Genomic DNA, 15411 nt, shown 5'->3' with positions numbered 1-15411 from the left:
TCCTCGACATTGCACATTGTTAAAAAAGTTGTAAAGTTGAGCGTACTGTATGTAGTTCTAAGGATTTTAAAATTATATAAGATAAGTATGTACGGTGGTCTTTAAAATGAATGTAGTAAATACGATTCTAAGTAATAATGGTAATTACAATGATTCTAAATATCAATTTACTGATATGATATTTTTATAAGAGCCGGGCTTAAACCATATCAATTATAATTACATACCCTCGTAATTATTTCACTTATCGAATAGGGAAATCGGTTAAAATTTAAACTAAAATATATAACTGGCGAGTTTAATTTTTTGTTTGAAAGCGCTAATCTCAGAAATTACTAAATCGATTTTGCTTTTTTTCACTAATAGTTATTTTATCCCGGAATAACTATTTTCACGCGAGTGGAGCCGCAGGTAATTGTTAATAAAGATTGATTCAATAATAAAATCCTAATAATTACCATTGTGTAATAAGAAACAAAGCGAATGAGGCCGTTACATGATTCTTTTTTGTACGACTGTGCTCTATACTGTGCATCTGACTACGCAGAACTTAACTCGCTCTGCAAGACTATGCCGTAGATTAAACGTAGTTATTGAACAAGACAAATCCCGGCGGGCCGATGGCTGCACGATCGGCTTAAAATCTCTTTCAAATATTTATTCTGATATTTAAAACTGTTATTCTTTATATTTCTATTTACAAAACCATATTAAAATTGAATTACTATAATCTCTATTAGACTATTTCCACAATATAAGAACAGTAATAAATAATAATATACCCCAAATCATGAAACAGTCTCTACTCTGTGGTGAAGCAAACGATCCGCCTGATAGTAAGCAGCATCCGCCGCTCATGGAGTAAAGCAATGCCAGAAGCACAGCCAAGCCGTAGCCTACCAGCAGACGTGTCAGCGAATGTCACTGTTACAGTAGTGAAGTATTTCATTTATTATATTTCCCGGCAACCAGTTGACGGTGTCTGCGTGAAGGATTAATAAAAAATATGATTTTATTTTGGCCTTTAGCATTACCTTTATATTAATGCATGAAGATAAAACTTTGTACCCCTTTTTAAGCAAATAAAGGAATGCGTAATTTGGCAGAAAAATCTAATGTGTGTGTAGTATGTGTTACAAATATATTAAATCTAATGTGTGTGTAGTATGTGTTACAAATATATTAAATCTAATGTGTGTGTAGTATGAGTTACAAATATATTAAATCTAATGTGTGTGTAGTATGTGTTACAAATATATTAAATCTAATGCGTGTGTAGTATGAGTTACAAATATATTAAATCTAATGTGTGTGTAGTATGTGTTACAAATATATTAAATCTAATGTGTGTGTAGTATGTGTTACAAATATATTAAATCTAATGTGTGTGTAGTATGAGTTACAAATATATTAAATCTAATGTGTGTGTAGTATGTGTTACAAATATATTAAATCTAATGTGTGTGTAGTATGAGTTACAAATATATTAAATCTAATGTGTGTGTGTAGTATGTGTTACAAATATATTAAATCTAATGTGTGTGTAGTATGAGTTACAAATATATTAAATCTAATGTGTGTGTGTAGTATGTGTTACAAATATATTAAATCTAATGTGTGTGTAGTATGAGTTACAAATATATTAAATCTAATGTGTGTGTGTAGTATGTGTTACAAATATATTAAATCTAATGTGTGTGTAGTATGAGTTACAAATATATTAAATCTAATGTGTGTGTGTAGTATGTGTTACAAATATATTAAATCTAATGTGTGTGTAGTATGAGTTACAAATATATTAAATCTAATGTGTGTGTGTAGTATGTGTTACAAATATATTAAATCTAATGTGTGTGTAGTATGAGTTACAAATATATTAAATCTAATGTGTGTGTAGTATGTGTTACAAATATATTAAATCTAATGTGTGTGTAGTATGTGTTACAAATATATTAAATCTAATGTGTGTGTAGTATGAGTTACAAATATATTAAATCTAATGTGTGTGTGTAGTATGTGTTACAAATATATTAAATCTAATGTGTGTGTAGTATGAGTTACAAATATATTAAATCTAATGTGTGTGTGTAGTATGTGTTACAAATATATTAAATCTAATGTGTGTGTAGTATGAGTTACAAATATATTAAATCTAATGTGTGTGTAGTATGTGTTACAAATATATTAAATCTAATGTGTGTGTAGTATGAGTTACAAATATATTAAATCTAATGTGTGTGTGTAGTATGTGTTACAAATATATTAAATCTAATGTGTGTGTAGTATGTGTTACAAATATATTAAATTACCCAGTCAAATCTCAAGAACTTGGTTGTCTTATTCCTTATACTAAACTCAACGCTCATCACGCACATTGAATAATATAGGTCTTATACGTATATGTTTGTAAAAATGTTCGAATGTTTGTTACAAATAAACTCAGCAACCGCTGAACAAATTTGAATGAAATTTGGCACTCGGATAGACCATATCTTAGATTGATATATAGAGTTCGTATTATCTCAATACTTTATTCCCGTGGGATATATTTGAATTTTAAACTTAATTTCTGAATAGATGGCACTGGCGTCGTACAGATGATGTTATAGATTTTTGTAAGGTTCAAGTAAATAATTCTAGTCAACACTTAGAATATGGAATAAAGGAATAAAAATAGATAGCTTTCCGTTTAAAAATAAATTTATTCGAAAACAATATAACAACTACAACTATTATACTAAAATAATAACACAATTTTTTAATATAACAGACTAGTGATGGTGCTTCTTAGGCACGATGTGGTGAGTGCTGTGTTTCACGTCGGCGTGGAAACTGCGGGGAAAATATTAAAGATATAGTAAAAATAACAAATAAATCAAATTTCGAGTAAGGACGACATATGAAATATTCTTAATCAAATTGGTAGCGTCAGCAACAATTACGATTTCAATAAACTTATAATAATATTTTTTTAAGTTCCAATATTTTATAACTGTTAAACACATTGAGATTGGCGTAACACAGTTTTTCAATTTAGTTCCATTTTGAAAACTACAAGGCAGGTTAACTTGGATTATGATTGTTCTATTCTTACCCGGATTTCTTATCGCTGTGGTAGTGCACGTGTCTCTCTGAGCCGTCGGGGTCGTGCAGCGAGTAGTATCCCTTTACGTCGTCGTGCTCGCGCGTCTCGTGCTGGCTTTTGTGGTCCTTAGTGTGGTGATCTTCTACTTTGTACTCGAACTTGTATTTCGGGTGAGTCTATAAAAGAATTTTGATACAATATAGCAGACATGCCTTTGTATTTTGGCGGTTCAACTGCCATACTGCTTGTTGAGGTCTTGTATTCAATTTTTGAGTCGGATTAATATTGGGATTTTTTCCGTTAAGTATCAGTCTGAAATCTATGAATACACCTAGCAAATAACATTAGGCTCTTTCCCTTGTAATTGATGTCTAAAATAGCCTACGAAATGCAGATGCGGTTTTAAAGGCAACTCTCCTCTACCTCTGAAAAAGAGAAAAGGCATGATGCCATGCATTTATTATATAAAACTTACAAAGAAATCATAGTGATGTTTCTCTTTATGTCCGTAAGATACTTCTTCGTGATGTCCGTCATGTTTCTCGATGTGTTGCGAGGAGAACGCGTGGTGGTGATCAGCAAACACAGCGGCCACCAGCGTCAAAAGGACCAGCACCTGCAACATTCACTTTTATAATCTTTCATACACATTAAGGATTAAAAGCTGACAACGCATTAATATTTTAGTATTGTTGATGTTTATAGCTAGCAGCGATCACCGTCAGGCGACCTATTTGCTAGTTTTCCTTCACCATTGTAAAAAAAAAAACGCTGAATTTTTTTAAGTAAATGTAGGAACCACTTCTTTTCACTGAGTCTGTAGTCAATATATTATTGATATATCACTTTTAAAATACTTCTATTGAATACTTGATCACTTAAATTACACTTAAAATCACATTGTAACCACATTTCTTACTTCCTTAAAAATTGTTTTTTTAAATGAATCAGAAAATTACCTTGTACACCATTTTTTACTTTGTTATTGTTTCTAAGAGAAAGTATAGCGTAAAACTGATACATATCATGAACCAGACAAGTCTTTTATATCGTTACAATTGCGATTAGTTTCCGTATGTGTAACGTATTTTGAAGTCGTGTGTAATTCGTACGATTTCAGAAATCATGCTTCTATGCAAAGAATTGGACTGAGCAGGTTAATATCTGAGGAAAAAGACTAGGAAATGTACAATGTATATTAATGTATAGTAATGCTAATCAATGATTTGAGCGGTATAATTTCATTCACAAGAAAACAAAAAGAATGAATGTGTTTCCAAAATACCATTCAAAATCCTTAATAATTTTAGACATTTAATATTATGAACTCATATGAAAATACCTACCAGAAGGTTTTAACAATGGTACATAACGTGTGTATACATAGACGTTTTAAATACTGATACAATTAGTGCATCAAAGCTACTTATCGGTCCGAACTTTCAACGACAATGTCCGATTTTTTCTGTTCCATAATATAGTAATAGAGCAACATTGATGATGTAATAACCTACTCTAAAACGGTATATCGTACACATAATCACGTAAATTTAAATTGTCCACAATATATGTATTTCCAGAACCAGATTGCTGGAAAATATATTATACACATGTAAATATATTATTAACTACCTTGTTATACATTTTTACCCTTAATTACACGCGACATTAAAATCAAATATGAGACCAACCCTAGACCTCTCAATCATTATTACGTTCGCTACCATTAGTTTAAGAAAACAATAACGCAACCATAAAATTGACATCAAGCATTGTGTTTTTATACTCATAACAATAAAATTGCGGCAAGCTCAAATTTGGATGCCCACTCATAAGGTGGAAAAACGATTAGATACAGGTCGCTAGAACTAATTGGATAAATACTACTTCTAACAAGTTGATCTGTAAATCTTTAAGGACTTGTGTTCAGTAGTGGACTTTCATAAAAAATATGATAATAATGATTTACGGGTAATATAAAATAAATCGAAACGCAGGAGTCACGATCCTCAGTAATGGGGGAACGGTTAAGAAGAAAAGGAATATAAATATATAAGGAATAGAAATATTACAATGTAATATTTTATGTGTTCTATAAACTTTTAAACATATTCCAACATATTGTCGCGTTCTTAAAGTATGTTAATTTATCATAACTATCGCAAGATCAACAAGATTTGCACGCGATATGGCTGTTAGTTTTGTAAGCGTTAGCAACCGCATACCACATACTGAAAATGTTTCTGGCACAAATAAAATTTAGAACAAATTCAATATTGCTTTTGTATTACATTTAATAATATAAAAGACTAAAATTTCATTCTAGTATTGTCAGTCAATTTACAAACTTACTTATGTTTACTGCAAATAAATTTTACAGAATGTTTTTTCGAAGGTGCGTTTTATTATTTATTTACAGAATTAAAAATAATAATTGTGCGTTCATAAATATATGTGCGTAATGTTTTAATTTAAATAATCTTAAATACATTTTTAGAAATGAAAAAAAAAATGAAATATTTCATAACTGTTAAACAACGGTTAGGGTATATTTAAATAAATAATTGAATAAACTTTTATATAATTCATACAGGTGGTAATACTCGTTGGTCTGGTTGGCTTTGTCTCCGCCAAGCATGCGTTCTCTTCCCAACACGTTAATAAGCATGACGGTCCCGCGGAAAAAGTGCAGCATCATGATAGCCACGGGCACGAACACCATTATGATTACCATGTAAGTTGTATTTTCTTAAAATCTGCTGACTTCGATCCATTTCAATTAAATATTGCTTTTCAAATAACCTAATCTGATAACAGAAGAGGTATTGGAGCTGTTTGAGGCAGCACTTTATTTAGATTAAGATATTCAAATTATTTATTGATTGCTTTAAAATTTAGTTTATAAAATTATATTATCTATATATGAATACGCATTATAATTTGGTGAATATATCACAGGCGCATCCAAAGTACGACTTCGAATACAAAATAGAAGACGACCACACAGGCGACCACAAGAACCAGCATGAGACCCGCGACGGTGACGTTGTGAAGGGATTCTACGAGTTTAAGGACTCTGATGGCCATATCAGACGTGTGGAGTACCACGCTGACAAGCATTCTGGGTAAGAAGATATAATTTAAACATTAATGGAGTTAATTATTATTTAAAGGAAATTTATGCATTACAAAATTAATTATCAGCCTATCTAGGGTTTAACCCTTCTGATCGGTCCAATTATGGACAAATTATGTTAGGAAACCTATACAGTGTGTTGTACGAACTAGAAATCGAACCTGTATCCTCCCTGTAGTCCCCACTGTAGTCATAGTCCTAATACGTTACCAGTTTCCACTCGACATAAAAAACGATATTATGACACTTTAAAATAAATTATACCATTTTTTTTATTTATAGATACGTAATTTAATTTAGTAACGAAAACAAAACTACAATAAAGTTATTATGTTCAAAAAAATATTAAAATGTTATTAAAAAAAATAGCTCACAATCACATTATATTTTTAAATTACGTGTTAGTCATTGATTAAAACTTACTATTTGTTTTTCAGATTTCATGCAGTCGTTAAACATAGCACGCATCAGGTCAAGCAACAGAAAAATATGGATTCTTAAATTTAATTCGTATTTTTAAGTTTTCGTAACCTGTTTTTATGTGATGTATGAGTTATTTATTATTTAAGATATTAAATTACGTTATCAAGGAAATATATCTTATATTTGTGTTATTCCCAAATACATACCTACACCTTTCAAAAAAACATGCACACACTTGTATTCTCAGGTAGGCGGAGGCGCAACTAATGTACTAACTTTTCGCCATGTGTAATTCGTCTCATATTTTGGCAAGTCACAAATCAGGAACAAACTCCATACTCCAGGCCGATGCTGAGCAAAAAAAAACAATATAATATAAAACTTTATTAATAACACAGTATAACCATTCCATGATGGTAACACTGATTTTTGTGCCTTATTCACTATGACTATTCGATTGAAAGTTCAAACACTCGTAAAACAGTTTACGAAGTATCACAATAGTTATTTAACACGCATATCTAACGTGCATTTCAATTTTTAATAGGCTGAAGAGGAATATATATTATTATTATTTTTTTAAGTATTTACGTACTTGATATAAACCATATTAATTAAATCAAAAATATATTATTTTTACAACTAAACATGTGAAGAGAATGTAAGAAACCACAACTGCATATGAATTAATGTATCCATGCCGAGTTTGGCTATGGGGACCGTTTACTGTTGTGAATGGTTATGGATAAGTCTTCACATGGCTGATATATCCAAAGTTAGCTATAAATGTTCTTGAATAGATGATACATGTGAGATAGCCATTGGCATTGTTGCAAGTAATGTATGAAGTTTTTAAGTTAAGATCGCACGTTCGCTGATTCTCAAATACGTACACAGCTGTACGCACTTGTTTCCTCCATTTTAAGTGACAGGTAGCATGCGATTTTTATGCTGAGGAATTGATTCTACACTCCTTCATAATAATATAAGTAACACTATTTAGAATTTTAAATCACCATGTCTTGAACAGTTTTTCATTTTTAGGTGAATGCGCCTAAGCACACAGCATTTTTTTCATTTAAAACTAACGACAGCTGTGCTTTAAATGCAAACTAGAAGCGCGTTAAATTCAATACAAAATACGTTGCAAAGCGTGCTAATAAAAAAAATGGACGACTTCAGCTCGATTTATAACCATTATGTGTATGAGGTGTTATGATCCAATATCTCCAACAATTAATAAAAAGGTACGCTGTAATTTAGTCATGGTGAAGACCGTGCTATTACACTTGTTGCTTGATGGTAATACAGACAATGTGTTCTTAGATACTCACACACACATACGTATTTTATCCCCGAAGGCGTAGGCAAGGGCGCAACTGATGCACCGACGTGTGTATTTCTTCCCATATATACAAATTCTAAACTCCGACCTGATACATAGAGGGAAATCCTAATATCACTTGGCCCATCTCAGGGTTCGAACTCAAAACTTCAGCACTACATTGGTACTAAAATACAATTACGCCACTGAGGCGTTCGTACTTAAAATTCTTGTAGATTAACGAAGTAGAGTATAGTCCCTGAAACTAATATTTTGCGAAATTTCATGTGTTTTTCCCTACTATATAATATTTATTACCCGTAATGTTCATTTACAGTGAGACTAATCACATGTACCTATCGTAATTCGTAACTGACTGATATAAAAGACATGAATGATACATAACACGAATCTTTGGAGCTTATAACTATTTCATAGAAACATACTAGCAAAATATATTTACAAAATGGCTTTGAAGGTACTTTCACGTATAAATCTTAAATTATTATTATTAACATATTTTATCAAAGGAATAAATTGTAGTGAAAATGCATTATTTGTCACATCACAGTTTACTAATTTAATTCTACGGATTGCTACATATGATGGTGTGTATCGCGCTCTTGGCCGCTGTTGCTGCTGACCATCACAATGCGTTCTCCTCAGAACACATCGACAAACATGATGGTCACCACGAGGTCGTGTCTTACGGACATAGTAATAAACACCACTACGAGTTTTTAAACAAAAAAAGCAGTAAATAGATGCTTTTAACAGATATAAAAATATGGTTATTCATAACTAGGATTTCTTTCTGCATGTTTCCTTTACAAAGCCAATAAATTTCTTTTCCTAATATTCACTGGATCCTGATATTACATTTTTATTGATTTTCACATTTATAACATCTTCTTCTTTCTCTTCAGCCTTTAGAAATCCACTGCTAAACATAAAAGATTTCTAAACTATAACCTGTTAGAAGCGGCCCGCATCGAATGGGTTCCTGCAACCTTACGAACTCCTCTGTTCACCTGAAAGGAGGACGACGCACTTGAAAAATTTTCCTGTCTCATCTGTTGACAGTTTTATGAACTAAGTGCCCTACTTACTGCTGCTTTAGCTTGCCAACCCGCTGGGCTATATCATCATTTTTATACATATATTATCCTGTAGTAGACTCGCCCAAAATACAAGTTCGAGTACAAAGTAGAAGATCACCACACCAAAGACCACAAGAGCCAGCACGAGACGCGCGAGCACGACGACGTAAAGGGATACTACTCGCTGCACGACCCCGACGGCTCGGAGAGACACGTGCACTACCACAGTGATAAAAAATCCGGGTGAAGTTTATCAGGCATCTAGACATAAAGCTGGTAAAAAAAAATGAAACTCGTATATGGATGTGTGCAGAGTTGAAGCTATTAAGTCTAGAACCTTACAAATTAATCAGTGACTCTTAAATGTTTGAAAATTGATTGAAAAAGCACATGACTCATCATATTTACCACCATCATCATTAGCCTATTAAGATTACTTGTTTTTATTGTTACGATTTTCGAGCACATTTTTCACTCAGGCATGACTTTAGGGAAAATATGATAAAGAAGCGAACGAGTCACTTAATAATGAGATCATCGCCGCAAACTTCATCTTCAATAGAAAGAGAATTGTGAGCCTGTATAATATGAGTTGCCTACCTAGTAGGAAAAGGAAGTATTTTTAAACCCTCAAAATTTTGTATTGACTTTAAGGAAGGCTTCTAAAATGTTATTCGATCTCATTAAACACATAATGAATCTGCGACAATAAGCAAGTTAGGGCTGTAATATTAGATACTTAAATTTTGAGGTATCTCAGTGTGCTGTAAACAAGTTCTCTAGTGTAGCGTAATTGCTTGTAACATAAAGAAGCTACGAACTTTTAACACATAATCAATAAATCACAAGAATGTCGATTTAAAGGTTTTTAGATGCAACACTAATATACTCCCTAGTATATTAGTTGGCTAGACTAGCCTGGGTTTTATTTACAGTTCGGGTAATATCTAATCCAAGTTTTTTAGCGCGTTCGCGCTCGCTAGTGGATTCCTCCAATTTGGATCCCCCATCAGAGATCTGATGTCAGGCAGTGAATCAGTCGTACATGTAATAAACCAAACATATTTCGGAATGTAACTAATTACGAATGGTATCAATCTGACATTCAAGTAGAATAAGGACAGTGGGAAGTAGAAAAGGATAGGATTCCTTCATCAGGAATAAATATCGGACAAGTGGCCATACATAGTAAATATGGTACGCCTCATAAAATGTTGTCATACAGCCAAAGTAGATGAAATGCTTGAAATCCTTTGATATTGTATCAAAATAATTAGGTAATACTACCACAAATGTTAAGCCAGCCCTTTCAAAAAAATGTTAAACAAGCGTACTAACTTGTTCATATATAGCCATGTTTTGCGAAATACAAAAATTTCACACAATTTGAATGATCTTTATTGCATACGTTTAGAGGTAATTTATAGTGAAACCAATCACCTTGATCGTAACAGTAACCAATATAAAAGTCGTGTGTGGTATGTGATATGTATCAGTTGTGCACTGAACTCATTGTTAATAATACAAAAATGGTTCTTAAGGTAATTAAAAACTATAGTTTTTTTTATAATTTGTGAGACTCTTGAAATTTATTTCAGTGTATCACTTTGCGACTACTTAACCTTCTTCTGGAATATAATTCCTTGGCAGGAGTATCTTGTGCCACGGGTGTCAGGAATTATTCATAGAATTAACTACTATTGGATGGCTGAATGCCTTGGATTAACCTATGGCGTCTAGATTAAACTAAACTAACTAAATGGCGAAAAAAAGAATATAGGCAGTATTTGATTACAAATGAAGGTCTAATAACACATTAAACATTGCAGATTGTCCTGTTGGCTGTGCTGGCGGTCGCTGTTTCTGGTGATCACCACCACGCATTCTCTTCACAACACGTCCATAAGCATGATGGTCATCATGAAGTCGTAACCCACGGACACGGCCATCATAAACATCACGACTACTATGTAGGCAACTTTTAATTTTGAAAAAGAATACAAATATAATATTATTGCGCATATGATAATATTTTATGTCATTAATGTTTTTGCCAGACGCATCCTAAATACCACTTCGAGTACAAAATTGAAGACCATCACACAAAAGACCATCATAGTCAGCATGAGGAGCGCGACGGCGACGTCGTGAAGGGCTACTACGAGCTGAAGCAACCTGATGGCTCCATCAGGCATGTGCACTACCATGCTGACAAGCACTCAGGGTGAGAATACAATAGAAGCCTTTAAATAATATAAACACTATATTATATACTATACTACTAGTTAAAACGGGCATCCTCTGTTACTAGAGGGTGCTTTAGTTCACAACGGTAGCCTGCTGTGGGTTAATATATCCATATTAATAATTGTTAAATTATATTTCTATTAACATATTTTGTTCATTTACAGGTTCCACGCGGATGTTAAGTTTAGCACCCACCACGAACATCATCATCATCACTAAATTGTTTTCAAACTGTTGTGTTATTTCTTTATGTACTTTGTTGTTATCTTTTGAACCAAATAAACGTTTTTCCTAATCATATTTTTGTTAAGTAAATCGGAAGGAGGAATCTGCAATTTTTGTATTCCATTAGAATCGCATAGAGCAATTTTGTCCTGCGATACTTAGAGAATCACAGAAGATAATCAAACACCACTTTATTGAGCCATAGTAACCACAGTGTTTTTAAAGAAAATGGCAAAATTATTGTTCATGTAAACCAATTTACTTTCAAAGTATTGTAACATGGAAATACTCTTCGATAACTGAAACGGTGTTCCATTATCATTTAAATGTATGGACTACGCATACTTTTAATTTGCATTGTAGTAAATAGGATTATCATACAATTATTTATTACTTTTTTAAACTCTGAATATTCCACCTAACTCTAAGATATACTGGGTCATTTTGACATTGCGTTACTAAATGAAACCACATACTCGTCTTCATGTTTGCCCCAATGTCAGGGGCAAAAATCATCCAATAATATTTTCACCAAAAGCCCTGGTTTTAGTTTTCTGATTATTTGATCATTTTGTAGTTTAATGCGTAAATGGTGCGTGTTTTTCTGACTGAAAGTATGATGTTGCCGCTGCGACGAATTCTCTTAGAGGAGTAGTAGTGACATTAGCGTGCGTAAAATTAAAATTACTTTTTATTATTATTTATTTTATTCGAAACTTACACTTTTTTATTTCACATCTATGGCTCAAGTAAGTTATTGTAAAATGTTATTTCCAAGTAGATAAATATATGGTTTCATTTAGTAACGCAATGTCAAAATGACCCCATATATTTTTAACGTTAGTAAAAAAATGGTGTGCCGAATAGATTGCTTCTTTTTTCTTAGGTAGGCAATTTATTTTTGTGTTTGAGCAGATCCATTACAGTTTTCCGCATATAATCATTCTCAACAAAGTAAAAACATAGTTTTCCATAACATAGACTAAGTATAATATTATTGCACACATAATAATATTATTTATTTCGTAATGATCATTATGATCGTGTAGCACTCCATCTGGGGAAAATGGTTATACATTCTGGATTAATACTTTTACTACAAAAACAACTTTATTTAATGTATGATTAAATATAATTTACGCTTATCATAATATTTTTGCTGTTTTAAGTTTTGTAAGATTCTTCCAATTTTTTTATCACTCCGTGATCAATTACATTAGTAAGTTTTATGATAAATTTAGCCTACAGGGATAGTAGTTTAATAGAAATATAATTATTTCTTTAATAAATTAAATTTGTACTGATAACGTCAACGACATATTATCATATTGCATAAATATATTATACTACTGAAATTCTTAGTACCATAGACTTAGTACTTATATATCGCTGTTTTTATTATAACATAAAGCAAGCTATATTTTGTGTTAGGTAGGGACAAACAAATAGAACATAGGATAAAGTAAGTGGACTAATACACAGAAATTGAATGAAATAAGAAATTTATTAGTTTAACGTAAATAATCAAATAACGTTACAAAAAATATAACAGAAATAAAAAGCAAAGATCAACCTAATAATAATGGTGCTTGACGGGAACAATGTGGTGGGTGCTATGCTTGACATCAGCGTGGAAACTGAAACAATGTTCAAATAATTAACTTTTTAAGTGCATTAACAACATTAACAGTGAATGAATCCCTCCTAGCCGAATTTCGACCACGGCGGCCAATTTCAACGGAGATCAGCCAGGTACGCAGGAGATATTATAGTGCACAAGTGTGTGCGCAATACACAGGTGCACTCTCTGTTCCTTCACTCTCATAGTCCGGTTAGACGGCAATCCGACATGACCGGAGAGAGACCAGACGTAGGACCAACGGCTTTACGTGCTTTCTGAGACACGGGGGTATCACACCGCCCACTACCTGACTCCGAGCTGCGACTGAATAATTTTTAAGACGGAAAAACTCAGTTACAATTATTTTTGGGCCGACCTGGGATTCGAACCCAGGACCTCAGCGCGGCAGTCGTACTAGTACCGTGTACATTTACAACTACGCCACCAAGGCAGTTTAAGTCATTAACAGTGCTTGACTTTTAAATAGAAAAGCTTCATGCCCTGGTGTTTCATGTCTTAACACAGTACATCGTTACAACAAAAGATAAAAGCAAAAACGTATAATCGAGGACCATTCTGCGTGATTGCGGGATAATTGAATCATAATAGTAATCATACATTTTCAATAAAGTGCTGATAAATGGAGCATTAAGGTCAAGTTTAATATAGAAGATTAAAAGCAGTTAATTATACTATACTTGTGATTAATGTACGGGGGCCGTAGCCACGATGCTTTTTTATATTTGTTAACGCTTTGGTTACGTGTGGTAATGAAATATTTAGTCTTATCGTTCGGATATCTCACCCCATTATTTTTTGCAAAAAGGCATCTGGGATAAGGCCTCAGAAATATTTAGCCACATACCCGGAGTGGTCGTCGCCGTGGTAGTGCACGTCCCTGAGGGAGCCGTCGGGCTGCTGCAGCGAGTAGTAGCCGTGCACTACGTCGCCGTCGCGGGACTCGTGCTGCGACTTGTGGTCGCCGGTGTGTGGGTCATCCACCTTGTACTCGAAGTCGTACTTCGGGTGAGTCTACAAAAGAAAAGATATGTTATCAATTATCTCGGAAACGGCATTGTCAATGAACTTTAAAATTTACTTGAGGTTACTTTAAAATTTTAGTAAAATTTGAACTAACGTAGTAGTCATGGTGTTCGTGTCCGTGTCCGTGATGGTACACGGGCTCGTGGTGACCGTCGTACTTGTGCACGTGCTGGGAGGAGAACGCGTGGTGCGCCGCTGCAGCACCCAACAGGACAACAATTACTACAATCTGAAAAATAATTATAAATTAATGAAAGATTTAATTTACAAATACTTGTTTTAAAAAAATATATTTTTTAATCCTTAAATTCATTCTTGTCCTTCATATTATAGAGCATTTAGTATGTAAAAAATAATAATAAACCATTGATGTAATTAACATCTTACTCAACCGTGACCGAACAAAAAAATCGAGCCCAAGGAATTCAATATTACCTTAGCGAACATTTTCTATTATTTGATAGGGCACTGATACAAATTCAATGGTTGACTGATACATGTCACCTAAAACCCGCCACTTTTATATTGTTAATATATTGACCAAGGTGATTAGTTTCACTGCAATTTACATGCAGTTAAATTCAATGTTTGACATGGCGGCGTTTGTAACAGTTTCTTAATGGTTGTATTCACAAAAAGTTATAACAATGTGTTATGATAGTTTGCGTAATAAAAAAAGTATCCCTATTTGTAATTTAATTTATAATGTGTAATTAAAACTTAAGTTTTTCTAATACAGCAATATGTTAAATAGGCACAATTAGAAAGTAGCTATTAAATATCTTTACTGTTTTTTTACAGTAATCTAATTATAGCGCAGAAGTTTAGTAATAGAGTATAAGATATAGGAACTTATACAACATCCTACCATAAGGATGTTATAATATCTTAATTTTTTATTTATCTTAATTTTTTCTTGTGGTTTCTCGTGTTAATTTTAGAACACAGAATAAAATTGCCATTGCGATCATCTCCACTTCAAGAATGGCCTATATTTTACAGTACACCACGCTGCAACACATACCAACTAAGACTCTGGATCTGAACTAATACTACAGTAATATTCTATCTATAAACCTTCAAAATAGCAGTTAGTGGATGATACATTTTCTCCTCAAACCGTAGGCTCATATAAAGGGCACAGGTATTTAAAAATATAGGTTGTGCTCCCTAAAGACGTCATTAATTACATACTAAGTGTCATCA

At 32.9% G+C, this 15411-nt stretch overlaps 1 protein-coding gene across 1 annotated transcript; it reads right to left on the bottom strand.

The window, feature by feature from the left end:
* Positions 1-2756: 2756 nt before the first annotated feature.
* LOC115455305 (histidine-rich glycoprotein) lies at positions 2757-14707 on the bottom strand. Its single transcript, XM_037443161.1, has 7 exons — positions 14641-14707; positions 14300-14434; positions 14027-14193; positions 13123-13177; positions 3561-3710; positions 3095-3261; positions 2757-2832 (listed from the first exon to the last, which is right to left on the bottom strand). The coding sequence occupies exons 1-7, from the start codon at positions 14650-14652 to the stop codon at positions 2772-2774; spliced, it is 747 nt and encodes a 248-aa protein (XP_037299058.1). The 5' UTR covers positions 14653-14707; the 3' UTR covers positions 2757-2771.
* Between the last annotated feature and the right edge of the window lie 704 nt (positions 14708-15411).

This window comes from Manduca sexta, chromosome 26 (genome assembly GCF_014839805.1).
Source record: "Manduca sexta isolate Smith_Timp_Sample1 chromosome 26, JHU_Msex_v1.0, whole genome shotgun sequence".
Taxonomy (NCBI): domain Eukaryota; kingdom Metazoa; phylum Arthropoda; class Insecta; order Lepidoptera; family Sphingidae; genus Manduca; species Manduca sexta.
Note: the sequence above shows the minus strand (reverse complement) of the source record. Positions and strands in the feature narration are given on the sequence as shown.